The sequence below is a fragment of the Lentinus tigrinus genome (assembly GCF_003813185.1).
Source record: "Lentinus tigrinus ALCF2SS1-7 unplaced genomic scaffold L226scaffold_13, whole genome shotgun sequence".
Taxonomy (NCBI): Eukaryota; Fungi; Basidiomycota; class Agaricomycetes; order Polyporales; family Polyporaceae; genus Lentinus; species Lentinus tigrinus.
Window position 1 is genome coordinate 96951 of NW_027137922.1, and position 18493 is coordinate 115443.

The 18493-nt window shown below is 58.3% G+C and overlaps 9 protein-coding genes across 9 annotated transcripts; 8 read left to right on the top strand and 1 right to left on the bottom strand.

The window, feature by feature from the left end:
* The first annotated feature begins 174 nt into the window (after positions 1–174).
* On the top strand, positions 175–1944 carry L226DRAFT_535256 (uncharacterized protein). The gene is made up of 6 exons (XM_067680869.1): positions 175–413; positions 475–644; positions 708–867; positions 919–1298; positions 1358–1627; positions 1684–1944. The coding sequence occupies exons 1-6, from the start codon at positions 280–282 to the stop codon at positions 1827–1829; spliced, it is 1260 nt and encodes a 419-aa protein (XP_067534947.1). The 5' UTR covers positions 175–279; the 3' UTR covers positions 1830–1944.
* A 199-nt stretch (positions 1945–2143) lies between these two features.
* On the top strand, positions 2144–3641 carry L226DRAFT_571286 (uncharacterized protein; the record flags this gene model as incomplete). The annotated part of the gene is made up of 6 exons (XM_067684529.1): positions 2144–2217; positions 2271–2440; positions 2493–2658; positions 2717–3090; positions 3158–3430; positions 3499–3641. The coding sequence occupies 6 exons, from the start codon at positions 2144–2146 to the stop codon at positions 3639–3641; spliced, it is 1200 nt and encodes a 399-aa protein (XP_067534948.1).
* Positions 3642–6403: 2762 nt separating this feature from the next.
* On the bottom strand, positions 6404–7644 carry L226DRAFT_571287 (uncharacterized protein; the record flags this gene model as incomplete). Its single annotated transcript, XM_067684530.1, has 2 exons — positions 6404–6643; positions 6718–7644. The coding sequence occupies 2 exons, from the start codon at positions 7642–7644 to the stop codon at positions 6404–6406; spliced, it is 1167 nt and encodes a 388-aa protein (XP_067534949.1).
* A 105-nt stretch (positions 7645–7749) lies between these two features.
* L226DRAFT_72587 (uncharacterized protein) lies at positions 7750–8435 on the top strand. The gene has a single exon (XM_067687192.1). The coding sequence runs from the start codon at positions 7856–7858 to the stop codon at positions 8369–8371; it is 516 nt and encodes a 171-aa protein (XP_067534950.1). The 5' UTR covers positions 7750–7855; the 3' UTR covers positions 8372–8435.
* A 682-nt stretch (positions 8436–9117) lies between these two features.
* Positions 9118–10323, top strand: L226DRAFT_72645 (mitochondrial 54S ribosomal protein bL19m). Its single transcript, XM_067687196.1, has 2 exons — positions 9118–10050; positions 10286–10323. The coding sequence occupies exon 1, from the start codon at positions 9203–9205 to the stop codon at positions 9884–9886; it is 684 nt and encodes a 227-aa protein (XP_067534951.1). The 5' UTR covers positions 9118–9202; the 3' UTR covers positions 9887–10050; positions 10286–10323.
* A 365-nt stretch (positions 10324–10688) lies between these two features.
* Positions 10689–11628, top strand: L226DRAFT_72641 (uncharacterized protein). Its single transcript, XM_067687193.1, has one exon. It carries the CDS (start codon positions 10846–10848, stop codon positions 11527–11529), a length of 684 nt encoding a protein of 227 aa, XP_067534952.1. The 5' UTR covers positions 10689–10845; the 3' UTR covers positions 11530–11628.
* L226DRAFT_72642 (uncharacterized protein) lies at positions 11629–15542 on the top strand. The gene is made up of 7 exons (XM_067687194.1): positions 11629–11923; positions 12059–12169; positions 12237–12807; positions 12874–13118; positions 13198–13357; positions 13414–14491; positions 14603–15542. Exons 1-7 carry the CDS (start codon positions 11727–11729, stop codon positions 15439–15441), a joined length of 3201 nt encoding a protein of 1066 aa, XP_067534953.1. The 5' UTR covers positions 11629–11726; the 3' UTR covers positions 15442–15542.
* On the top strand, positions 15543–16291 carry L226DRAFT_72643 (uncharacterized protein). The gene has a single exon (XM_067687195.1). It carries the CDS (start codon positions 15643–15645, stop codon positions 16117–16119), a length of 477 nt encoding a protein of 158 aa, XP_067534954.1. The 5' UTR covers positions 15543–15642; the 3' UTR covers positions 16120–16291.
* A 116-nt stretch (positions 16292–16407) lies between these two features.
* L226DRAFT_553113 (acyl-CoA dehydrogenase NM domain-like protein) lies at positions 16408–18493 on the top strand. The gene is made up of 10 exons (XM_067682907.1): positions 16408–16503; positions 16566–16628; positions 16698–16883; positions 16947–17034; positions 17100–17201; positions 17265–17616; positions 17676–17877; positions 17925–17975; positions 18028–18156; positions 18215–18493. The coding sequence occupies exons 1-10, from the start codon at positions 16453–16455 to the stop codon at positions 18350–18352; spliced, it is 1362 nt and encodes a 453-aa protein (XP_067534955.1). The 5' UTR covers positions 16408–16452; the 3' UTR covers positions 18353–18493.

Consider the following 18493-nt stretch of genomic DNA (forward strand, 5'->3'; position numbering starts at 1 on the left):
GCAGTTCTAGCCGTAGCTGCCAGCTGTCGAAGACGTCAGCGGGAATGCGTCTGCCCAGTGCCAGTGCCACAAACTTCCGAAGCTCTACAGCGTGACGACGTGTGACATCACGTGCACAGCGCGTCTCGTCACATCCAATCGTCGCGCTTGTGGCGTTGCGCGCCTCCAGGTGGCCTTTATCCGACCGCCAACCATGCACAATGATGCGTCTCGCCGCCATGCGTCATGCCTTGTCTCTCTGCCTCAGCCTTGAGCCACTTGCACCCCTTCTAGTCTGGCATGAATCGGCACGACTATAGTGATTACACAGACGATGAGGACGACCTCGGGTCAGAGTCGTCATGGGGCTCCGATATTCCTTGGGATGCGAAGCCCGCTGTAGATCCCAAGACAGCGCGGAAAGCTTGGAAAGAGTAAGTTTGATGATTGTTCTCCTGCAAGCAACAGCTTTAAATACTTGTCTACTCATGGCAGGTTGTCGAGCGGGAGGATATTGTTCCTTGAGCATGAGTACGAGCTCTGCGTCCCTTGCTTCGAGAGAGCCCTGGAGGATCCCGACAACATCGAGTACATTCTGCGCATGGTGAAGTACTTTCCAGACAAATCCTTGGCTATGACGCTACTCGACAAAATTCGGGACACAGGCCCGTACTCTCCGTTGCATTGGCCCGCCCATGTCACTGACTCAGGTTGTTTGAAACTACTAGGACGGAGATACTTGATCAAAGGAATGGGGGAAGACTGTTTTGACGATAACTCGCAATACTTCGGACAGTTCGAATGTATATGGGGCGCAGAACGGTACCTTAGGACCCTCCTCGCCATCGCCCAGGTAGCCATTGAGGGCGGTGACCTGAACAAGGGCATGTGAGCACGCGATGTCCACCTGCTTCATGATCCGTACTCACCGTTCCCTAGCGAGGCAAGCTCGGAGTCACTGAGGGTCTCTTACGACGACGAGATTGGTCAGCGCCACATGCTCGGCACCCTCTTACTCAAGGCCGGCCGCTACGAAGATGCTCTAGGGCTTTGTCGTGTATGGCTAGATCCAAACTGGGATCGATACCCGCGTGTGCGGATTCACTGGAACAAGCAGACATATATCCTGGAACCATTAAACGACAAGATCGTGGAGTACCAGAGGAAGGGTAGTGGGGCTGCATGCGAGCTTTTCAATGCTGCTTTAGCAGCTTTCCGTCTCAAGGGGGATTGTGAGCTCGCACGGCAATGCTTGCGGCTAGGCGCTGAGATATGTCCCTTGATCATGACGCGGTTACTGGGACGAATGAAGAGACCCCGTATGTGCTTCCTGGGTCCTGTTTAATAACGGTACTGATCCTCAACGCTCACACTACAGACAAGCGGTATCGACGAACTCGCGACATGAACCGGCACGAAGATGCGCATGACTACTGTTGGCTCGCGCAAGATATCTGGATGGAGAACGACGTCTGGAATTGGGCGAACGGTGACTCCGAGGTTCGGAAACTCATCTTGCGGAAGTGTGCAGGGCACTGCAAAGTTTGTGAGACAAATCCTTTGCAGTTCAAGCAATGCTCGGGCTGCAGAGAAGCGTACTATTGTTCCACATCTTGTCAGAGGAAGCACTGGCCTCAGCACAAACCTGGTATGTGTGATATCTACCGTTAGAGGTCGTGTGCTCATCCGGCGACCCCATTGCAGTATGCCGCGCACGCGTCAAGGACATGCAGACCAGATCCCCTCCTTTGTACAACTTCCTGGATCCGGGCCCGGACTACTCGCGCGAAAAGTCTTTTTATAGCCCTCGCCCGATGTGGCCCAACTATCCATGGAAGATGCCAGTTTAGAGTATAACAAGTTGTCACCTTCTTGTCCTTCATATGTTTGTGACTTGCATACGATGCGGTCGGCGCGTAATTTGTCGTGCCGATTTGATAGCACAGTCGTTACGACTCCTCCACCGCCTTAGCACTGACAAATTCAGTCAGAATAGTGCGCACCGGTGTCCATGACACGCTCGGCTAGTACTTGGTCTGGATCCGTATGATGTCACGGTCGCGGTTGGTCACGGTAAACCGACGCGTCGCCAGCGCTCCGTTGCTCGCTCTCCTTGCTTTCGTACTTGTATCACCAACTGATACGTGGCGGATAATCTCGCACCATGGACAAACGGATGGGTGCAGAGTCCTTCATGGGCGTAGGCGGTGGAACAGTATCGGAAGAGTCTGCTAGAAAGTGAGCGTTTTCGTCCTCCCTGTGATTCTTTCTGCGCGATTGACATCGGGAAGCCTGAGGATAGCGGAGGACCTTTGTCGGAAGCGCAAGCCCAAGCAGGCTCTCCCCTACTTATTCAAAGCGATGGAGGACCCCAACAATCTCGACGCTATCGTACAGATGGCTTTTCTGATGCCCACCATGAACGAGGGCGTACAGTTGCTCGAGGAAGGTGCAGCTCGGGGTATGTGTTGTTCTCATCGTACCTGCATGAAGGATCGCTCATCGTCAACTAGGTCGCGCACATCTCATTCGCGTATTTGGACCTGATTGTTTCGAGGACGACCGCGCTGGCTCACGCGTTGGTCAGTTCTGGGGTCTTCTCGAGACACGACCATATATGCGCGTCCTTCAAGCAATAGTCCGTCTCGCCTTCGAAATCAAAGACTACCAGAAGTCTGCGTAAGTTTAGCGTTACTCCAGCAGCGCTCCCGAAACGTTCTGACTGAAAGCCGTCCAGGAACACCATCATTGAGATGCTTCGTCTCTGTCCGGGAGACAACTTGGGCCAACGATTCTGGCTGGGTTCAGTTCTTCTTCAAGCTGGCCGTACCGCCGACGCGCTTTCATTTGCTCAAGCTTGGCTACATTTGCCCCGCCACGTCGATTGGCCTCCCCGAGGGGGTTGTGCGTTTGAGCCACCGAGCAAGACCCCGCTTTCTGCCAGGTTCGCTGAGGAAAACAAGTACGCCCCATGCTCGATCCTTTACACAGCTGCCCTTGCATCGTACAAGCTCTGGGGGGACTGTGAGATTGCGAGACAGTACCTAAGTGTATCTGCAAAAACGAACCCGCACATCCTGGTGCGCATCCTTGCCAGGGTTGAACAGCCGAGTACGTGCTTCGACTTCGAGTTCTCCCGCCATCCACTATCGGCATCTCATCGTGAATCTCTTGACAGAAACACTCAACAATCTGCCGCGCTCACCCAATGGCCCGGAGGAAGCACATGACTACCTCTGGTTGACGCAGAACCTGTGGATGGCTCCGGACGTGTGGGAGTGGGCGAACAATGACGCGGGAGCCAAGGCTCACATTCTCAAGACGTGCGCTCGAGAAGGCTGCAATACGCGAGAAGTTCGCGCGGCCGAGTTCAAGCGCTGTGGCGGTTGCAAAGAAGTCGTCTATTGTGGGGCGGCTTGCCAGAAGGAAGACTGGCAGGCGCATAAGAAGAGTACGTACATCATCCATGACCCACTTGCCGCTATCAGCGATGCCCTTCCGCTGAATGCTGTCGCCTAGGCTGCAAGGAGCACCAGAGGCACAAGGAGTTCGTGAAGGCCATGATGGCCGGCCGACCAATGCCGCGTTCAGATGGTGGTGATGGGCCCATCGTCGCTTCGGCGGACTTCACACCGAATGGGATCACGACTACATTCCACTAGACGCGTTCCCCGACTTCGTCCTACGGATTGAACTCTCGCGAAGGTTTCCATCCGATAGGGGAAGCGCAAGGTTCACGCCTCGGACGTCAGGAGAGTTTGGGCCTCGGAAGAAGCGAAGCGGGTGCAGCTCCATCCCAGGGCAGCAGCTGATCCTCAAGATCTTCGGCGTGCGCAGCGTGCCTCGACTGTGACTATCTACTGTCCCGTCGTGAGCATGAGCGGAGTCAAGATACGACGGTGCTCGAACTTTTTATATCGGATCAGGCAAACGGACCTCCCAGCCTCGCGCTCCGGCATCTCCTCGAGGCAGTTGAGGCTCGGAGGAAGAGATGGTTATCATCCATGCCGTCACCCGTTCCCGGGCTCGGACAACGGAGCGCCGGTGATAGCTGCTGTATATACAATGTGCGTATGTCCTCCGATATATCTACGATCCCGATTTCTTCGCAGCGTGTGCGAAGGCGATGTGTGACTGTGGCCCGTGGACAGTTCCTGCTGCAATTCAAACGTGAGTCTGACATATCGCGATCGGCCTGCAGTTCTCGCGTCTGCGAGGTGCGTTCTCGTCGCGTCTCGTGTGCTTGCTCACGTCTCTGCGCTACCTATCGCCCTTGTCTCGACGGTTCGACTAGGCTATATGCAGCGCGTTGTGCCCCACGCCCACCTTCCCTGGATCTGGGGTGCGCCCGTATCACATCTCGCATCCTCTAGTGCACGAAACGCAAGCACAAGCTTTGGCATAGGCGGCTTCCACCTCGGATCCGTCTCCAACTCCGACGCCGAGGTGCCTGTCCCGCGTCCGACATTGACTCGACGGAACGGAAGAGGAGGTCTCTTGAGCATTCCGACATCCGCACGTCCGCGTTACACGCAAGCACACCCTGGACCGCTATCGGACGAGTGCACATCCTCCCCTTACTCACGCACCACTGCGCGGGTCGACCGTTCGCGTCCCAAACAGCATGCACGTCGAACGCTTCTAGTAGCTCTTTGCTATCGCCCGTGGGCCGTAGCTCAGCAACCTGCTATCCATTGGCCGAGCGGGTACCCATGGACCACTACTGCACACATGCTTATGAACGACCATCCGCTTCTCGGACGATCGGACGCACCTTCATCTTCGTAAGCTGGAGCACCCGGTGCTGCGAAGACGTACCTCGAACGTGTATGGGTGCCCCGGCCACATCCCTCCCACTTGAGTCTTGTATCGCGTATCGCGTATCGCGCGCGAAGCATTGAGCGAGTCCATGTCGCAGAACTAACTCAGAGTTATCCGCAGGTGTCTTCTTCTTCTCCACAAATGAGTTCGATCCCCTTTCGCGTGTGTGCTATTCCGGGGACCCTCCCTGCACAACTGGCGCCGTGGACGAGCCTGAGCCCTTTGGCCACGACCCACGGTCCATGGGAAGGACGGAGCGCGCTCCTCCCCATATCACCTACGGGCGCAGGAGAAGAAGGCTTCGCAGGTCGCCCACGCGACTTTGCCTCTCCACTGGTCGAGGCTTGCGTGCGTAGGGTGCTAAGTCCCCGAGAAAAGCGGTGCCGGCAGGAGCGTAGATGGTGGAGCTCTGGAGCGGCACGAAAGAGGGTTGCGTCGCGTCTTCGCGTCGCTGGGTAGGGTAGGAGGGTAGGAGAAAGGCATTATATATTACGGGATTACCTGTCTACGGTACGTGTACATACAGCGGGGGTACGATACACTGTTAGCGTGTACAATGTAGTCGACACGGCCTGTGTGCACCTAAACACGGAAGCAAGGAAACAGGTTTGGGAAACGGAAACGGAGGAGGGAAGCATGGGCGGGAATGGACGGAGAGAGACGAGGGCCTGGAAAAGTCTGCGTATAACGAGAAAGGACGAAACCGGGATCGTGACGCTAAAAGTGACGACGCAGGACCCTGGGACGGGGTGAAGGCGGCAGAATGTGCAGGGGACTGCGGCGGCTTAAGTTACCAGCGCAGATATGGAAGCAGGGGGCGGAACAGTGTACTGACGTGCGAGGTAGCATGCATGGGACGAGCCAGGAAGCAAGGGAATTCAATGGAAATGCTGCGGGAAGAGAATTACGATCGAGGCGGTCATGGGGTGCGACAGAGAATATTCGGGAGAGACAGTAGTGACACAGCGGACGTATGGGGCAGGGGGATGAGGCGAGACGGATTATGGGGAAAGTTGGATTGAGACAAGAAGCAGGAATACATAGGGAGTAACGTAAACGAAAGGTATTGGGGTAGAGAGGAATTACCAGCATTGCAGGAAAAGGTACGATGTGTGTGTAAAGTGCATAAAACGAACCGAACGACAACGAACGGCCTCAGGAGACTGTCGAGTCGATAAATTACGCAGCCGATTGTGCGGCGCGAAAGGTCGGCATGGCGGGGTCCATTTAATGTAGTGAAGGCGGCACCGAAAAATATGGCCGCGACATATACTGGTATGTGGTTGTGTTCCGAGCACGATAGAACGCGAATGACCGGACGACAGCACCGTCAGAAGGTTGCTGAGCTTTTTGGCATGGAGGGAGGCGGGGATGGGAGTGTTCGTTCAACTGCCACAACCAACGGCTCGCTGGAAGCCGCTGAATCGCGAGCAACGAGGGTGCACGGTGGCGACAACATTGGCTCTCTTGCCGGGAGTGGTAGGGAGAGAAGGCAACGACAAGCAGTGACGAGCGTTGGAGAGGACGCACCGAGCGGGTCCCAAGCCGAAACCTCGCCCTTCCCACCTCTCCTCATCGCCTCCCGGCCGCGCGCGTGGGGAGCCTAGTACGACCAATCCAGGAACGCGCCGTCGAAATCGTAGTCCCGATCGGCCTCGAACTCGTCGTCGACGTCTGGCAAGGCGGCGCGCGGCGTAACAGGCGGAGAAACCCACTCTTTCTCCTCAATCTTTGCTTCGGACGACGAGGGCTTGGCGCGAGACTGCCAATGGATGCCCGCGAGTTCGAACGAAGTGAGGCGGGGCAGAGATTCGAGGGTCGACGCGATGCGCGAATAGAACTCCTGTGATTATGCGCAGTCAATGCCTGAGTCAGCTCTCTCGCGCGCGATGTCATGAAAAGACAGCGATTACGCACCAAGTCAGGTAGGTCCCACAGCGAGCGAGTCGTCATGAGGCGCAGGCATACAATGTTCGGGAACGCGATCGCGAGGCTCTCGAGGAGGTCTGCGGGGGGCGCGCTTGTCATTGCGCTGAGCACTTGGAGTTGCGAGTCTGCGTTCGGGAGCCGGTCGGCTGCTGGGAATTTTCCTCGGAGGCGCGACATCATCGCATCCTGGCACGGAGCGCCCGCGGTCGGGAGGAGGTCAAGAGTGAGGTCACCGGAGAGGAGGACAGCCTTGAGGGGACGCGATGCAAGGGTGGGAAGGAGGTGGGCGGGACCAGTGTAGGCTTCGAGAAGGGGGAGGTGTGACGAAGGGATGTGAACGTGGTTGGGTGGAGGAGCGTGTCCAGAGTCAGATTCGGGGTCCGTGTCGGAGACGAAGGAGGAGAGGGTGAGGGAGATAAGAGAAGGGACTTGGCCTAAGAATGAGGCAAGGTGCGCGTCGAGCGGGAAGTTACAGGTCAGATGCTCGAGACGCGGGTGGAATGGGGGTCCGTGAATGGTGACATCGCCAGACTTCTGGCCGCTCTCGCCCTCGGGCGGTGAGAGAATCCAGCTGGTGGAAGCGTCGACATAGAGCGCGAGACTGGATAGGTTTGTCATGAGGTGCAGGGCACACTGGAGGTCGGAGTAGGTTGGGAGGACGGCTGGCTCGGCATCGTCGAGGTGGATGGAGAATGTGCGGACGAGGCGGGCGAGATTGGGACTTGCGGCGAGGAGGTGGATGAGGGAGAGGTTGCGGGCGTAGGCGGAGAGGGAGAGATGGCGATAGAGGAGGCGGATGGCCGCAGGGTTGAGGGCAGAGCATGTTCGCGCCGCGGCGGCGAGGGCGGGAGGGGCGGCGGTGAGAGGCGCGAGGACGGCGTCGAGGAGCTCGACGGGGAGGGCAGCAAGGGCCATGGGGGCTGCGAACGAAAAGTGGCGAAAGAAGAAGGGAAGGGAGGTATTATATAGACCAGCAGCAGATGCGGCTGGAGACAGAAAACGGGCGTGGCCCTGGTGGAGAAAGAGAAGGGATTATATGAGGGAAAAGAAGAGAGAGAGGCCGAGAGAGGAATAAACGAGAGTTTAACGGGCGCGTTTCTCGGAAACAAGCGCAGAAGGGACGGATATGGCTTCTGCGCCCCTGCACTGGCAGCTGCCCAGCTGTGCCACTGCAGTGGGCGTGCATGCAATCGCCTCCGAGCGAGGGCTTCCTCCGTCCGTCACCCGCCCTCTTTCGTCGCACAGACGATCCTCCAGAGTCCAAATCTCCATCTTCCAGGCCATACACGTGACCGTCCTCCAAACCTACCTCCGTCTGACCACACCAACTGACTCTCCCCTCTCCCACATTCCCTGGTCCCTTCTCACTCCTCCGACAAACCTCCTCACTGCCTCAGCGCCGCATGCTTCCCACCACGTTCCTCTTTGCCGACCCCAAAGCCGTTCGCGTACCTCCAGCCTCCATCACCGCACGACCGCGATCGCAACGAGCACACCATCCTGGCCGCTCGTTTCCTATCGGCGTTCATTCATAACTCACCACAGCCTCCGCCATCTCGCGCAGCACAGCACCCCTGGCCTCGACAGCTTTTGTCTTCGCACCCTCGCAGCACACAACGTGCCAGCGCGTCCTCGTACATAGAGCGTTCTCGTCCAGACATCCGGAACCAGCCAGAAGCCTGCTCCTTCTCGCTCGAAGGCCATCCACTAGCCTCATATGTCCTTGATACGCCCTTCCCGTACGTCATTTTCTCGCTTTCTCCCACTTCTTCACCCACGTCGTCCGCAATACCACCTATCTTGCATTCCTCGACTTGGATGCGTCTGGGCTGTTCCCCTGCATCTCACCGCAGTGATCTTGCTGTTGCTATACGTATCGTACCCAAATTTCATCCTGCATTTCCGACAAGAGCGTGCCCCTGAATATCGCGAGAGAGAGAGCTTCAAGAAGATTAACTTGGTGAGGACCCGCCACGATCGCAATGTGCTGTGGCTTCTCGTCATCCCTTCCCTTCCCTTTCACCGGCGTTTTAAATTTTCACGCATCTTGGCCAGTATCGATCTGCACCTTGACAGGTCTTTGTCGCGATACGTCCGTTCATCTACGTATTTAGAGGGATGCCATCTGAGGCAATTGCTCCCGAGTGTGAGCTGGTTAGCACCATTGCCAAACGCAAGCGCCTGCTTCCGGTCGGTCCTTTTATCTGTTCCTCGTTCCTAGGAAATCGGGGGACCCAACGAGGGCCGAGACAAATCTTCCAACACTTCTCTCAAGGATCTTCGCATGCCCGAGGTTACTTGTCCACCAACCGGATCTGAGTTCGCGTCGGGCGCTCAGCGCTCAGATTTCTGTCATGCGAAGCGTCGCGGAAGCATTTCTCTTTTGTCACATCTGTAGAAAGCTGTCCCATCCAAGATCTCACGAGATGGGGTTCTAAGCATGAGCACAGAGTCGCAGAGGTCCAAGTAGGGAATGGTCAAGAACCCCACTTCCGGCGCGTCGCGACTCGCGTTTGCTTTGGGCGTCTGTGTCACGTGGAGCGCGCCTCCCTTTTCGTCGTTTCTCAGTCTGTCCGCAAGCTTTCAACATCTTGCTGGCGAACGCCTGTTGCCACTACCGCTCTCCGCCATGCTCAACGCCCTCAGACAATGCACTAGGCGACTCGTGTCAACAACGGCGCAGCCGTATCCCTTCTCTACAGTCGCCACACTTCCCCCGCCGCCCGCCGTGCCAGTAACAGAGCCGCTAAAAGCTGGCAAGGGGCTCATGTCCTACCTCACCCAACGCCTCCTCACGCCCGAAAAGGCCGCTCTGCTCGCCCGCTTCGGAAAACGTCACCCACAACGCATCCTTCCCGGGTCGGTGCTGCAGGTCAGCGCGGGGTACGCCCCGACGAGCTTCACGGGCGTGCTGCTGTCGATCCGCCGGCGCGGCGCGGACACGTCGATTCTGCTCCGGAACATCATCAACCGCACGGGCGTGGAAGTGCAGTACTTTGTGTGCTCGCCGCACGTGAAAGACATCAAGGTGCTGAACCGCGCGGGAGCGAGAGGAACCGAGGGCAGGGCAGGGACGAGGATGCGCAGGGCGAAGCTGTTCTATCTTCGGGACTCGCCAGACAAGATGACGGCTATCTCGGCGGGGATGCGCAAGTAGAGTGGGTCGTGTTGGGCTTGCGGAGGTGGGCTGGCGGGGTGTGCTGGGAGTTTGCGAGGTTGGGAGGCACGGGCAGGGCAGGCTAGGGATGCGGGACGCGGAATGCAGTTTCCAGATTCGAGGCTTCAGCACGGGAGCGGTGGTAATTTGCAGTATTCTGAGCGGTACGTGTGCAGTTTCGTTGGCGGTTCCTGCTCGTTCGCTGACGTTTGGGGCGCAAATTTGTGCTCTTGTTCTCGCTGTTCGGGCCTGTCTCCCATTTGCTCGCTCGACCGTTCGCATTCCCATTCGTCCGTGGGCTCTGCGCTGCGAATGCGCTTCCGCTTCCGCCTGGTTCGTTCGAACTTCGGTGCGGCATCCGGTGCGTGTCTCCGTGCCCTGGCTGCTCGGGTTCTGCAGGTGTGGGAATGCATGCGGATGAGCCCGTGGTGCTATTGAATAGCGAATACCGATATGTTTCGTGCATCAGCTCGCGTGTGCACACTAATTATCGTCGCCGCCGGAAGCAGCAGCTGGGCAGATCAGCATCTGCGTGTGGAGCTTCGACGGTCGAACCCCCCAGACTGGCACTTCGCAACGGTCGCCGGACGTTCGCCAGACGCCTGCACGTCGACTCGCTCTGTAACAAGAGTCCGATAAATGCATCCGGTGACCAACCACGATGAGCAACCGAAGCCTGCGGCCGTTCGCGCTCTCGAGCTAGCTCACTCCTCGTCAGGATCGATGACCACCCCTGGAAGCCATCTCTGCCCATCCTCGTATCGTGTCGTCCGTATTTCGTGGGAGCCGTTCTTTTGGGCTCGCACGACCGGAGCCGAACCTGCGTCCGCATGGTTGCGGGTGCGTTGGGGGCAGCCAAGCATTAGGTGTGCTGATGTCCTTGAGGTAGGTCTCCATGATGCTGTCAGTGTCGTGCGCCACGGCATGGTCGCCATACCATTTAAGGGCTCTCTTTTGAAATGGACAGGGTGGTTTCCCGTCTCCGGTGTCGGGGTGCTCACAAGGATGCATGCGGACGGAAGAGAGAGGTAAGGGTGCCCCGCACAAAGGCAGAGGCTCGTGGTTGGAGGCAGGTGCTGCATACATGCGTGCTTGCGAAGACGAAGACGTACTCAGTACTGGTGACCTTCCCAGCGGGGAGGCATCACGATCGGACACGCGCAGCGACCCGATCTGTGCGGGACGACCCGTCGCTTGAGACCGGTCAATTATGGAGGGCGCCTCTCGCTCTGCGCAGAGGGGGTATGCGTATGCGGATGACGCACTGTCTGCGGCGGGCGTGCACTGGAAGGCTGTGGCCGCGACCGGGCGGGATCTCGCGCGAGAGAATGGACGGCTCGCGAGTCGACGCTGCCCGGCGGACTGCGCCGGGATGTATGGCTGGTAATAGAAGTGTGGGGAAGCTTCAGAGGACACGTCTTTGCCGCAACAATGTGGACTCGGAGCGGAGGCGTCTTGGGCGCAGCGGGCGTGTACGACTGGCAGGCGGTGTGTCCGTTCCGATGCGTCCGCTTCGCAGGCTTTGGGCCGGGTGTGGGCATTTGCATTCGCCGGGGGACGTACGTGGCTTTGGCGGGCTGTGCGGGGTGCCGACGTCGGGGCGCAATGGGACGGGCTTATGCATTGCGGGTGCAGTGGCTTAGGAGAGGCTTAGTAGTCCTGTTTGTGCGCGCAGAGGCCAGAGCCCGAGCGAGCATTGGTGCCCATAGACGCCAGGCACGGGGTCGGGCGTAGGCGATCTGGAGGAGATCTGAGGAGGCTCTGGAGGGGATCGGGTTCTTGTACCGTGCCACCGACTGGCTCGACGCTTTCATATATACGCTCTCTGTCTTCTCCAACCATGACCACAGAGCCAAATCCGACGCCCGATTCCACCGACAACCCGCCATCTGCCCCTCCCCCAAATCCGCCCATGACCATCTCCCACCCGCCAAAGAAGAAGCGGGTCGACGACCAAGCATCCATGCCTCCCGACATCGGCCTCAAGCCCGTCCAGCTCCAGCGCAGGCGTGTCTGGCGTGCATGTGAATCCTGCAGGTGAGTTCGAGTTCGTCAATGATCGTCGCTGCCCACTATGTCCTCCCCGCCCCCTCCGTTCCGGCCCTTCTTCCTCCACTCCTTCGCCCCGTTCCCAGGCCACATCTGATCGCCCTACCCGCTTCCTTCCCCCAGACGCAAGAAGATCAAGTGCGATGGCGTGGAGCCCACATGCTCCCAGTGCTCTGCATCCAAGAGCCAGTGTACGTGGTTGCAAACCAAGGACAGAGCTGCCTTGAGCAGACAGTGAGTACTCGTTATCTCTATCACCCGCCCCCTCACCCCCGCCTCGCGTGCTCAACCACTCCCCCAGCTATGTCCAGGAGCTCGAGGCCCGTCTCCTCCATATGGAGAACCTCTTCCAGCAGCTTGCACCCATCCTCGACCAGGTAGGCCAATCTACTGGCCTCGACCTCACCGCCCTCGCCTCCGCTGCCCATCAGCAGGCATCCTCTTCATCCGGCCCAGCCGTAGCCCACTCCCTCTCAGAGGCCGTGCAGTCCTTCCTCCCTCGTATACGGGAGGGCCAGCTCCTCCAGAACGGCGCCGACAGCCGCAGCACGAGCGGCCAGGGGTCTGACCAAGACGACCCGGCCATTAAGATTGAGGACGACGTCTCCGACGCCTTCGGACAGCTCGCACTGGACGAGCACGGCCACCTTCATTGGATAGGCAAGTCATCCACCATGACGCTGATTCAGCGGCTTCGCGAGGCGACGACGTCCCCGCTACACAGAGTATCCCCCATGGAGGAGGACCCGCTTGCGCCCGGCCCAAGCGTGAATAAGCTCTACTTCCCAGCCAGCGTGTTCTTTGGCAAGGTCAGGGCGCTACCCCGGGCGGAAGAAGTCGAGTATCCTGAGCGGGATCTTGCAGATAAACTCGTGCGTGTTTTCAGTACCCTCCATACGTGTTTGGCATGGGATGTGTGCTGACAGGACGGGCGTTAGGTCGACGCGTACTTTGCACGTTTCCACTTCCTCATGCCCGTTCTTGACAAACCGGACTTCATACGCCGGTATCGATATCTTATGGACCACCAAGACGACACCCATTTCATCCGGGCCAATACGGCGTTCGTGGCGCTCGTATGTTCCGTATTCGCCGTGGCATCTCGTTTTGTGGACGATCCCCGCTTAGCCAGCTCGGATAATCATCCGGACGAGTCCGGTATGGGCATGGTTTACCATGAACGGTGTGTACTTTCTGTTCTCGCGGCCCCTTCGCGGCATTTGGATGCACGGCGACTGACTTTTTTGACATGTACGATCCAGTGCCCTTATCTTGCACTACATCAGTGGTGCCTCCATGCAAGTCGAGCATGTCCAATGCTTCTTGCTGATGTCCTCGTTCCTATGCTCCGTGAACTGTCTCCCGCAGGCGTGGCTGCTTGTGGGGCAGGCAGTTCGGGCAGCACAAGACATCGGTCTTCACGTGAGTAGCCTGCCGTCCATGCTTGATGTCCCGTGCTCAACTGCTGCCGTAAATAGCGTTCTCCGAGAAGACTCACAATCTCCCCGGTCGAGAAGGAGACACGTCGCAAGATCTGGTGGGGCGTTTACACGCTCGACCGGATGCTCGCCCTTGCCCTCGGCCGACCCCTGGCGATCGAAGATGCAGACTGCGACGTGGAGATCCCCGTCGAGCTCGACGATGAACTACTCCCGCAATATTTCGCAGGCGCCCCCATGCAGCAGGGACACATCTCGCTCATGCGTGGGTTCGTCGAGCTCGTTTCGCTCTACAGGATCGCCGGCCGCGTACTGCGCGAGGTCTACGCCCTGGACAAGACTAGGGATAACCTCGAGATGGACAAGCGTGCAGAGCTCAACCGGACCGTAGAGGCGCTCGATCGCACCCTGAACAAATGGTGCGACGACCTCCCCACGGTCTTCAAGTCGAACCCTACAACGGAGAAGCAGGTGTCCATGGCCGCAGTCTTGTGCAGCCACTATTACTCGATCCTGACGACCCTCCACCGCAACTTCATTCCGGTCAAGGGTGAGCTGCCCTTCGCTCCGAGATCCACGGCCAAGGCAGTCTCGACCGCTCGTGCCTGTGTCCGCCTGGCCCCCTCCATCAAGAACGTCGTCCCTCCCAGCCATCACCTCGCGTTTTTCATCCAGAACTTGTTTAGCTCTGCGGTGATTATCCTGCTTTACGCGATGCACACGACGGAACCCCAAGCGTCGCAGGCGGCGCTTGACGAGGCGCGGAGCTGTCTCGCAGTGCTGGAGTCCTGGGAGGGCCACTGGCCCGGAGCCCGAAAGTGCAAGGAGCTACTCGACGACCTCACGGCGAAAGCCAGCGAGGCGATCAGGTCCGCCGCGAATGGGATGCCGCGGGGTTCGACTTCTGAGGCTTCTTCGTATGGACCCTCCGGCACTTCGGCTCAGTCTCCGTCGACTTCGTCCATGCATCCTGACGGCCGCTCGCACGTCACCTCTGCGTCAATATCCGGCCCTATTCCCGAACGCCTCATCAGAGGCAAGCCTCGGCGAAACAGGTCGCGTGATGTGCCTCTCTCGCCTCGCAACCCGCACGCCCCATCGCACTTCCGTCCGGACTGTGAGTACGATCTCTCACTCGCGCTGCGGCTTCCTGTCTTCCTTCGGGGAGATCAGCCGTTATTTCCTATAATGGTACCATGTGATACTGACGTGCGTCCTCCGCCTGCAGCGCTGCGTGCTCGGTCGACGTCCCGAAAGCGGCCACATGACGAGGACCTGTTCCAAGACCAGTATGGGAACGGTGGTATGGGGCTGCCTAGCTCGTACCCCGGGCGGTCGACGCTCTCGGGGAACATGAGCGCGCACAGCTCGCCCGTGTCTGCGAACGGCCACCCTTCGCCCCCAGGCCCGGCGCAGGCATCGATCGACCCCAACGAGGCGAGCCCCAACATGATGCAGGCGAACACGTCGTTCATGTCCCCGCTCAACCTCCCGCGCTCTCCCACGGTGCAGATTCCGGGCCAGCGGTATGAATACGAGTTCGGCTTGGGCAGCCCGTCAGACCGGTGGGCGAGCCCTGCGGTGGACGCGAACGAGCTCAAGTTCTTCCCGTCAGGCTCGGGATCACAGCAGCAGCAGCAGAGCCAGAACCCGCCACTGAATGCGTCGGCGTTCGGCCATGGGCACTCGAGGAGCTTCTCGGGCCCCGGGGCGCTGCCGGGCCTTGACACGACGTCCCCGTACATCAGTGGGTTCGAGGGGAGCGAGTTTGGAGGCGGGGGGATGGGCTTTTCGCCTGCGCCAGCGACGGGCGGTACGGGCACGACACCGCCGTCAGCTGGGTTTGCTGCCCCGGGCCTGCCCTTCCATGGACTCGACTTCATCCGCAACTACAATCCTGCGGCGCCCCCTGGAAATCCTGGTGCTGCTCCGTCGTATATGAACGACCAGGAGCAGTATTGGCAGAACTCGTATGACTCGTTTGGTGTCGATCCCGAGATTGCGTTCACGCTCGGGGGCGACTTCACAACAGATGGGTCGGCGCAGCAGTGGGCAGGCGGCCAGTGAACGTCCATGATTGATTCCTCCACGAACCCCCTCCTCAATGCTCTTGCTTTCGAGTGCGCTCTCATCCTGGCGATGTCCAAGTCTCCAACTCCGTTCGGGTGACAAGCGGTCCGTACAATCTCAGCATCTACCTAGCGTTTTCTTGGCATCCTTCGGCTTCCATCATTCATTCCATCGTGTGACATCTGCACTTCCACTGTCATGCTCGCATGCGCACACCGTGGCCTGTACAGTATCCTTCATGCCCCTTCACGTGCCACGGCTCACGACTCTCGGGTTCACGACCTTAACCCTACTTATTACCCGCATATGCGCGGTACCTCCAGGCTCCTGTTTCCCTCTCCTCTTCCCCAACCCGACCATCTGGATTGGTCCGATGCTCTATTGCCAGTATCATATCTTCGCTGCTCACGTTGTTCCCTCGCATATGCACCACCATGCACATTGACGTTGCTCTCGAGTGTTCATCTTGTATACTACTTACTTGTACGATTTGTCTCTCCGCCTGCTGTACGAGTACAATACGGATTTCTCCTCATAATGGCTTCATGTTTCGATTCTCGTTCTCATGATCGTGTTGAATGTCGGACGGACGACACTGTAGCGGTAGTAACCCCGCGACATGCTATAGCTCCTACGTATCACACTGCCGAATGGACGCTTGCTTCGTATTACTAACTACTGTACCTTTTCTAAGTATCCCCAATGTATTTTCCTTCTGAATCTCAAGGTCCCCTCCAAGTCCTGCATATTGCATGTTTATCAACCGTGATCATTTAGTCAGGGCACGCGGGGTCGCAGCCACCACCGCGTCTGCCTGCTGACCACGGCACAACAAAGCCTCCGTGTCCAGGTTCACGGCCGCGATCGTGGTTACCATTCTGGGCATGGGGCGGCAAGGGCGGCAGCCGCTTCCCGGGTCGCCGGTATAGCCGGGGCGTGCATTCAAGACTAAAGTGCGGGGGACGGCTGCCAGCTCCCCCACACTTGCTTCTTCTCCTGTTACGAGCTATGGCGACCCATCCTGTTGTCGAGTACACCTCTCCGTCGTCGTGGGCTTTGGTGCGTTGACTGTATGCGAACGACGCGCGAGGAAGGCTGAATGCACCACGTTGTTCGTGTAGATCGAGGACAAGTTGTCTCCTTTCGCGAAGGAGACCCTTGTGAAGCTCATCAAGTTCCTGGAGGTATGTCGCCGCTGTTATTGGACTACGTGAGCGCATCTCATGCGCAAAATGACGTATATGGAATCGTAGGACGAGGTGTGGCCTGCGACACGGATCGCGCATGCGCAGCTCCCTGCGGACCCGGAGGCCCGCTGGAAGACCGTCATCCCTGTCGTTGCGGACCTCAAGGCCAAGGCCAAGAAGCTCGGGCTCTGGAATCTCTTCCTGAGCAAGACGCACTACCCGCAGTGGGGTGTTCCTCTCACCAACCTCGAGGTACGTCTGCCCGTTTGATGCCTTCATCTGACCCGTCCCATTCAACCTTCACGCTCTGCGCAGTATGCCGTCATGGCTGAACTCCTTGGACGGGGCGGACAAATTGCGTCCGAGTCTGTCAACTGCTCGGCGCCTGACACTGGCAACATGGGTACGTACTTGCATCCCGCCGTGCCGCGCTGGTCGATGGCTTACGGACACGCTTGCTACGTGTAGAGGTGCTTGCGCGGTACGCTTCACCCGAGCAGCAGAAGAAGTGGCTCGTGCCGCTCCTCAACGGCGAGATTCGGTCTGCTTTCTCCATGACGGAGCGCTTCGGTGAGTCCTTTACCTTCCTACGGTCGCGTCCCGTAAGTAAACTCAAATTGACACTCGTCACAGTCGCGTCTTCGGATGCTACGAACATCCGGACGTCCATCCGCCAGGAGGGCAATGAGATTGTCATCAATGGTCACAAGTGGTACATCAGCGGGGCGGGTGACCCCCGCTGTGCCCTCCACCTCGTCCTCGGGAAGAGCGACCCCGAGAACTCGGACACTTACCGCCAGCAGAGCATCGTCATCGTCCCAGCGAACGCTCCTGGTGTCAAGGTCGTCCGTCCCATGGGTGTCTTCGGATACGACGATGCTCCTGAGGGCCACTGCGAGGTCATCTACGAGAACGTCCGTGTTCCCGTTGAGAACCTCGTGTACGGTTGGGGCAAAGGCTTCGAGATCATCCAAGGACGTCTTGGGTGGGTTCTCATCTGCAACGTCCTTACTTAGCCAAGCATGTTCTGACATCGCTTGGTAGCCCTGGCCGTACTCACCACTGCATGCGCTCCATTGGTGCTGCTCAGTATGCGTTGGACTTGATGCTCCAGCGCGTCACTGACCCGGCGAAGAAGACCTTCGGCAAGTACCTTTACGAGCACGGTACTGTCGTCGCCGACATTGCCAAGTCGCGTGCCGAGATCGAATCCGCCAGGTTGCTCGTCTACAGCGCTGCTCTGCAGGTTGGTAATATGTGTTGTACTTTAACATCGTGCTGACAAGTGCGCAGATTGACAAGGCGCAGGCTAAGGGTGCTCTCAAGGAGATCGGCATCGCCAAGGTCCGCCCCTCTGAACTGAACAGCACACGCATGTACTCACGATTGGATACAGTTCGTTGTGCCATCCATGGCGTGCGGTGTCATCGACCGTGTTATCCAATCATACGGCGCAGAGGGTGTCAGCCAAGACACACCCCTCGCCGCCATGTGGGCCGGTCAGCGGACCCTGCGTATTGCTGACGTATGTCGATTTCATTATAACATCCTTGAACTGCTCCTGACATGCACGACCGCTCTAGGGTCCCGACGCGGTTCACATCCAACAAATTGGTCAGCGGGAGCTTAAGCGGGCTGTGGCTCTCACGAAGCGCACTGCTGAGATCAAGAAGAAGGAGAGGGCACTTGCTGAAAAATATAACGTTAAGGCACACCTGTAAGTAGGTTGCTGCGCTTGTTGCATCGCTTCGAATCCCGTCCGTATCTACCTGGAGGATTGTTTCATGACCATGTACTTCTACTCAACCATCTCACATTGAACATGCTATCTTCTGAGGCACTTTGCGCTGCGTGTTCCTGCC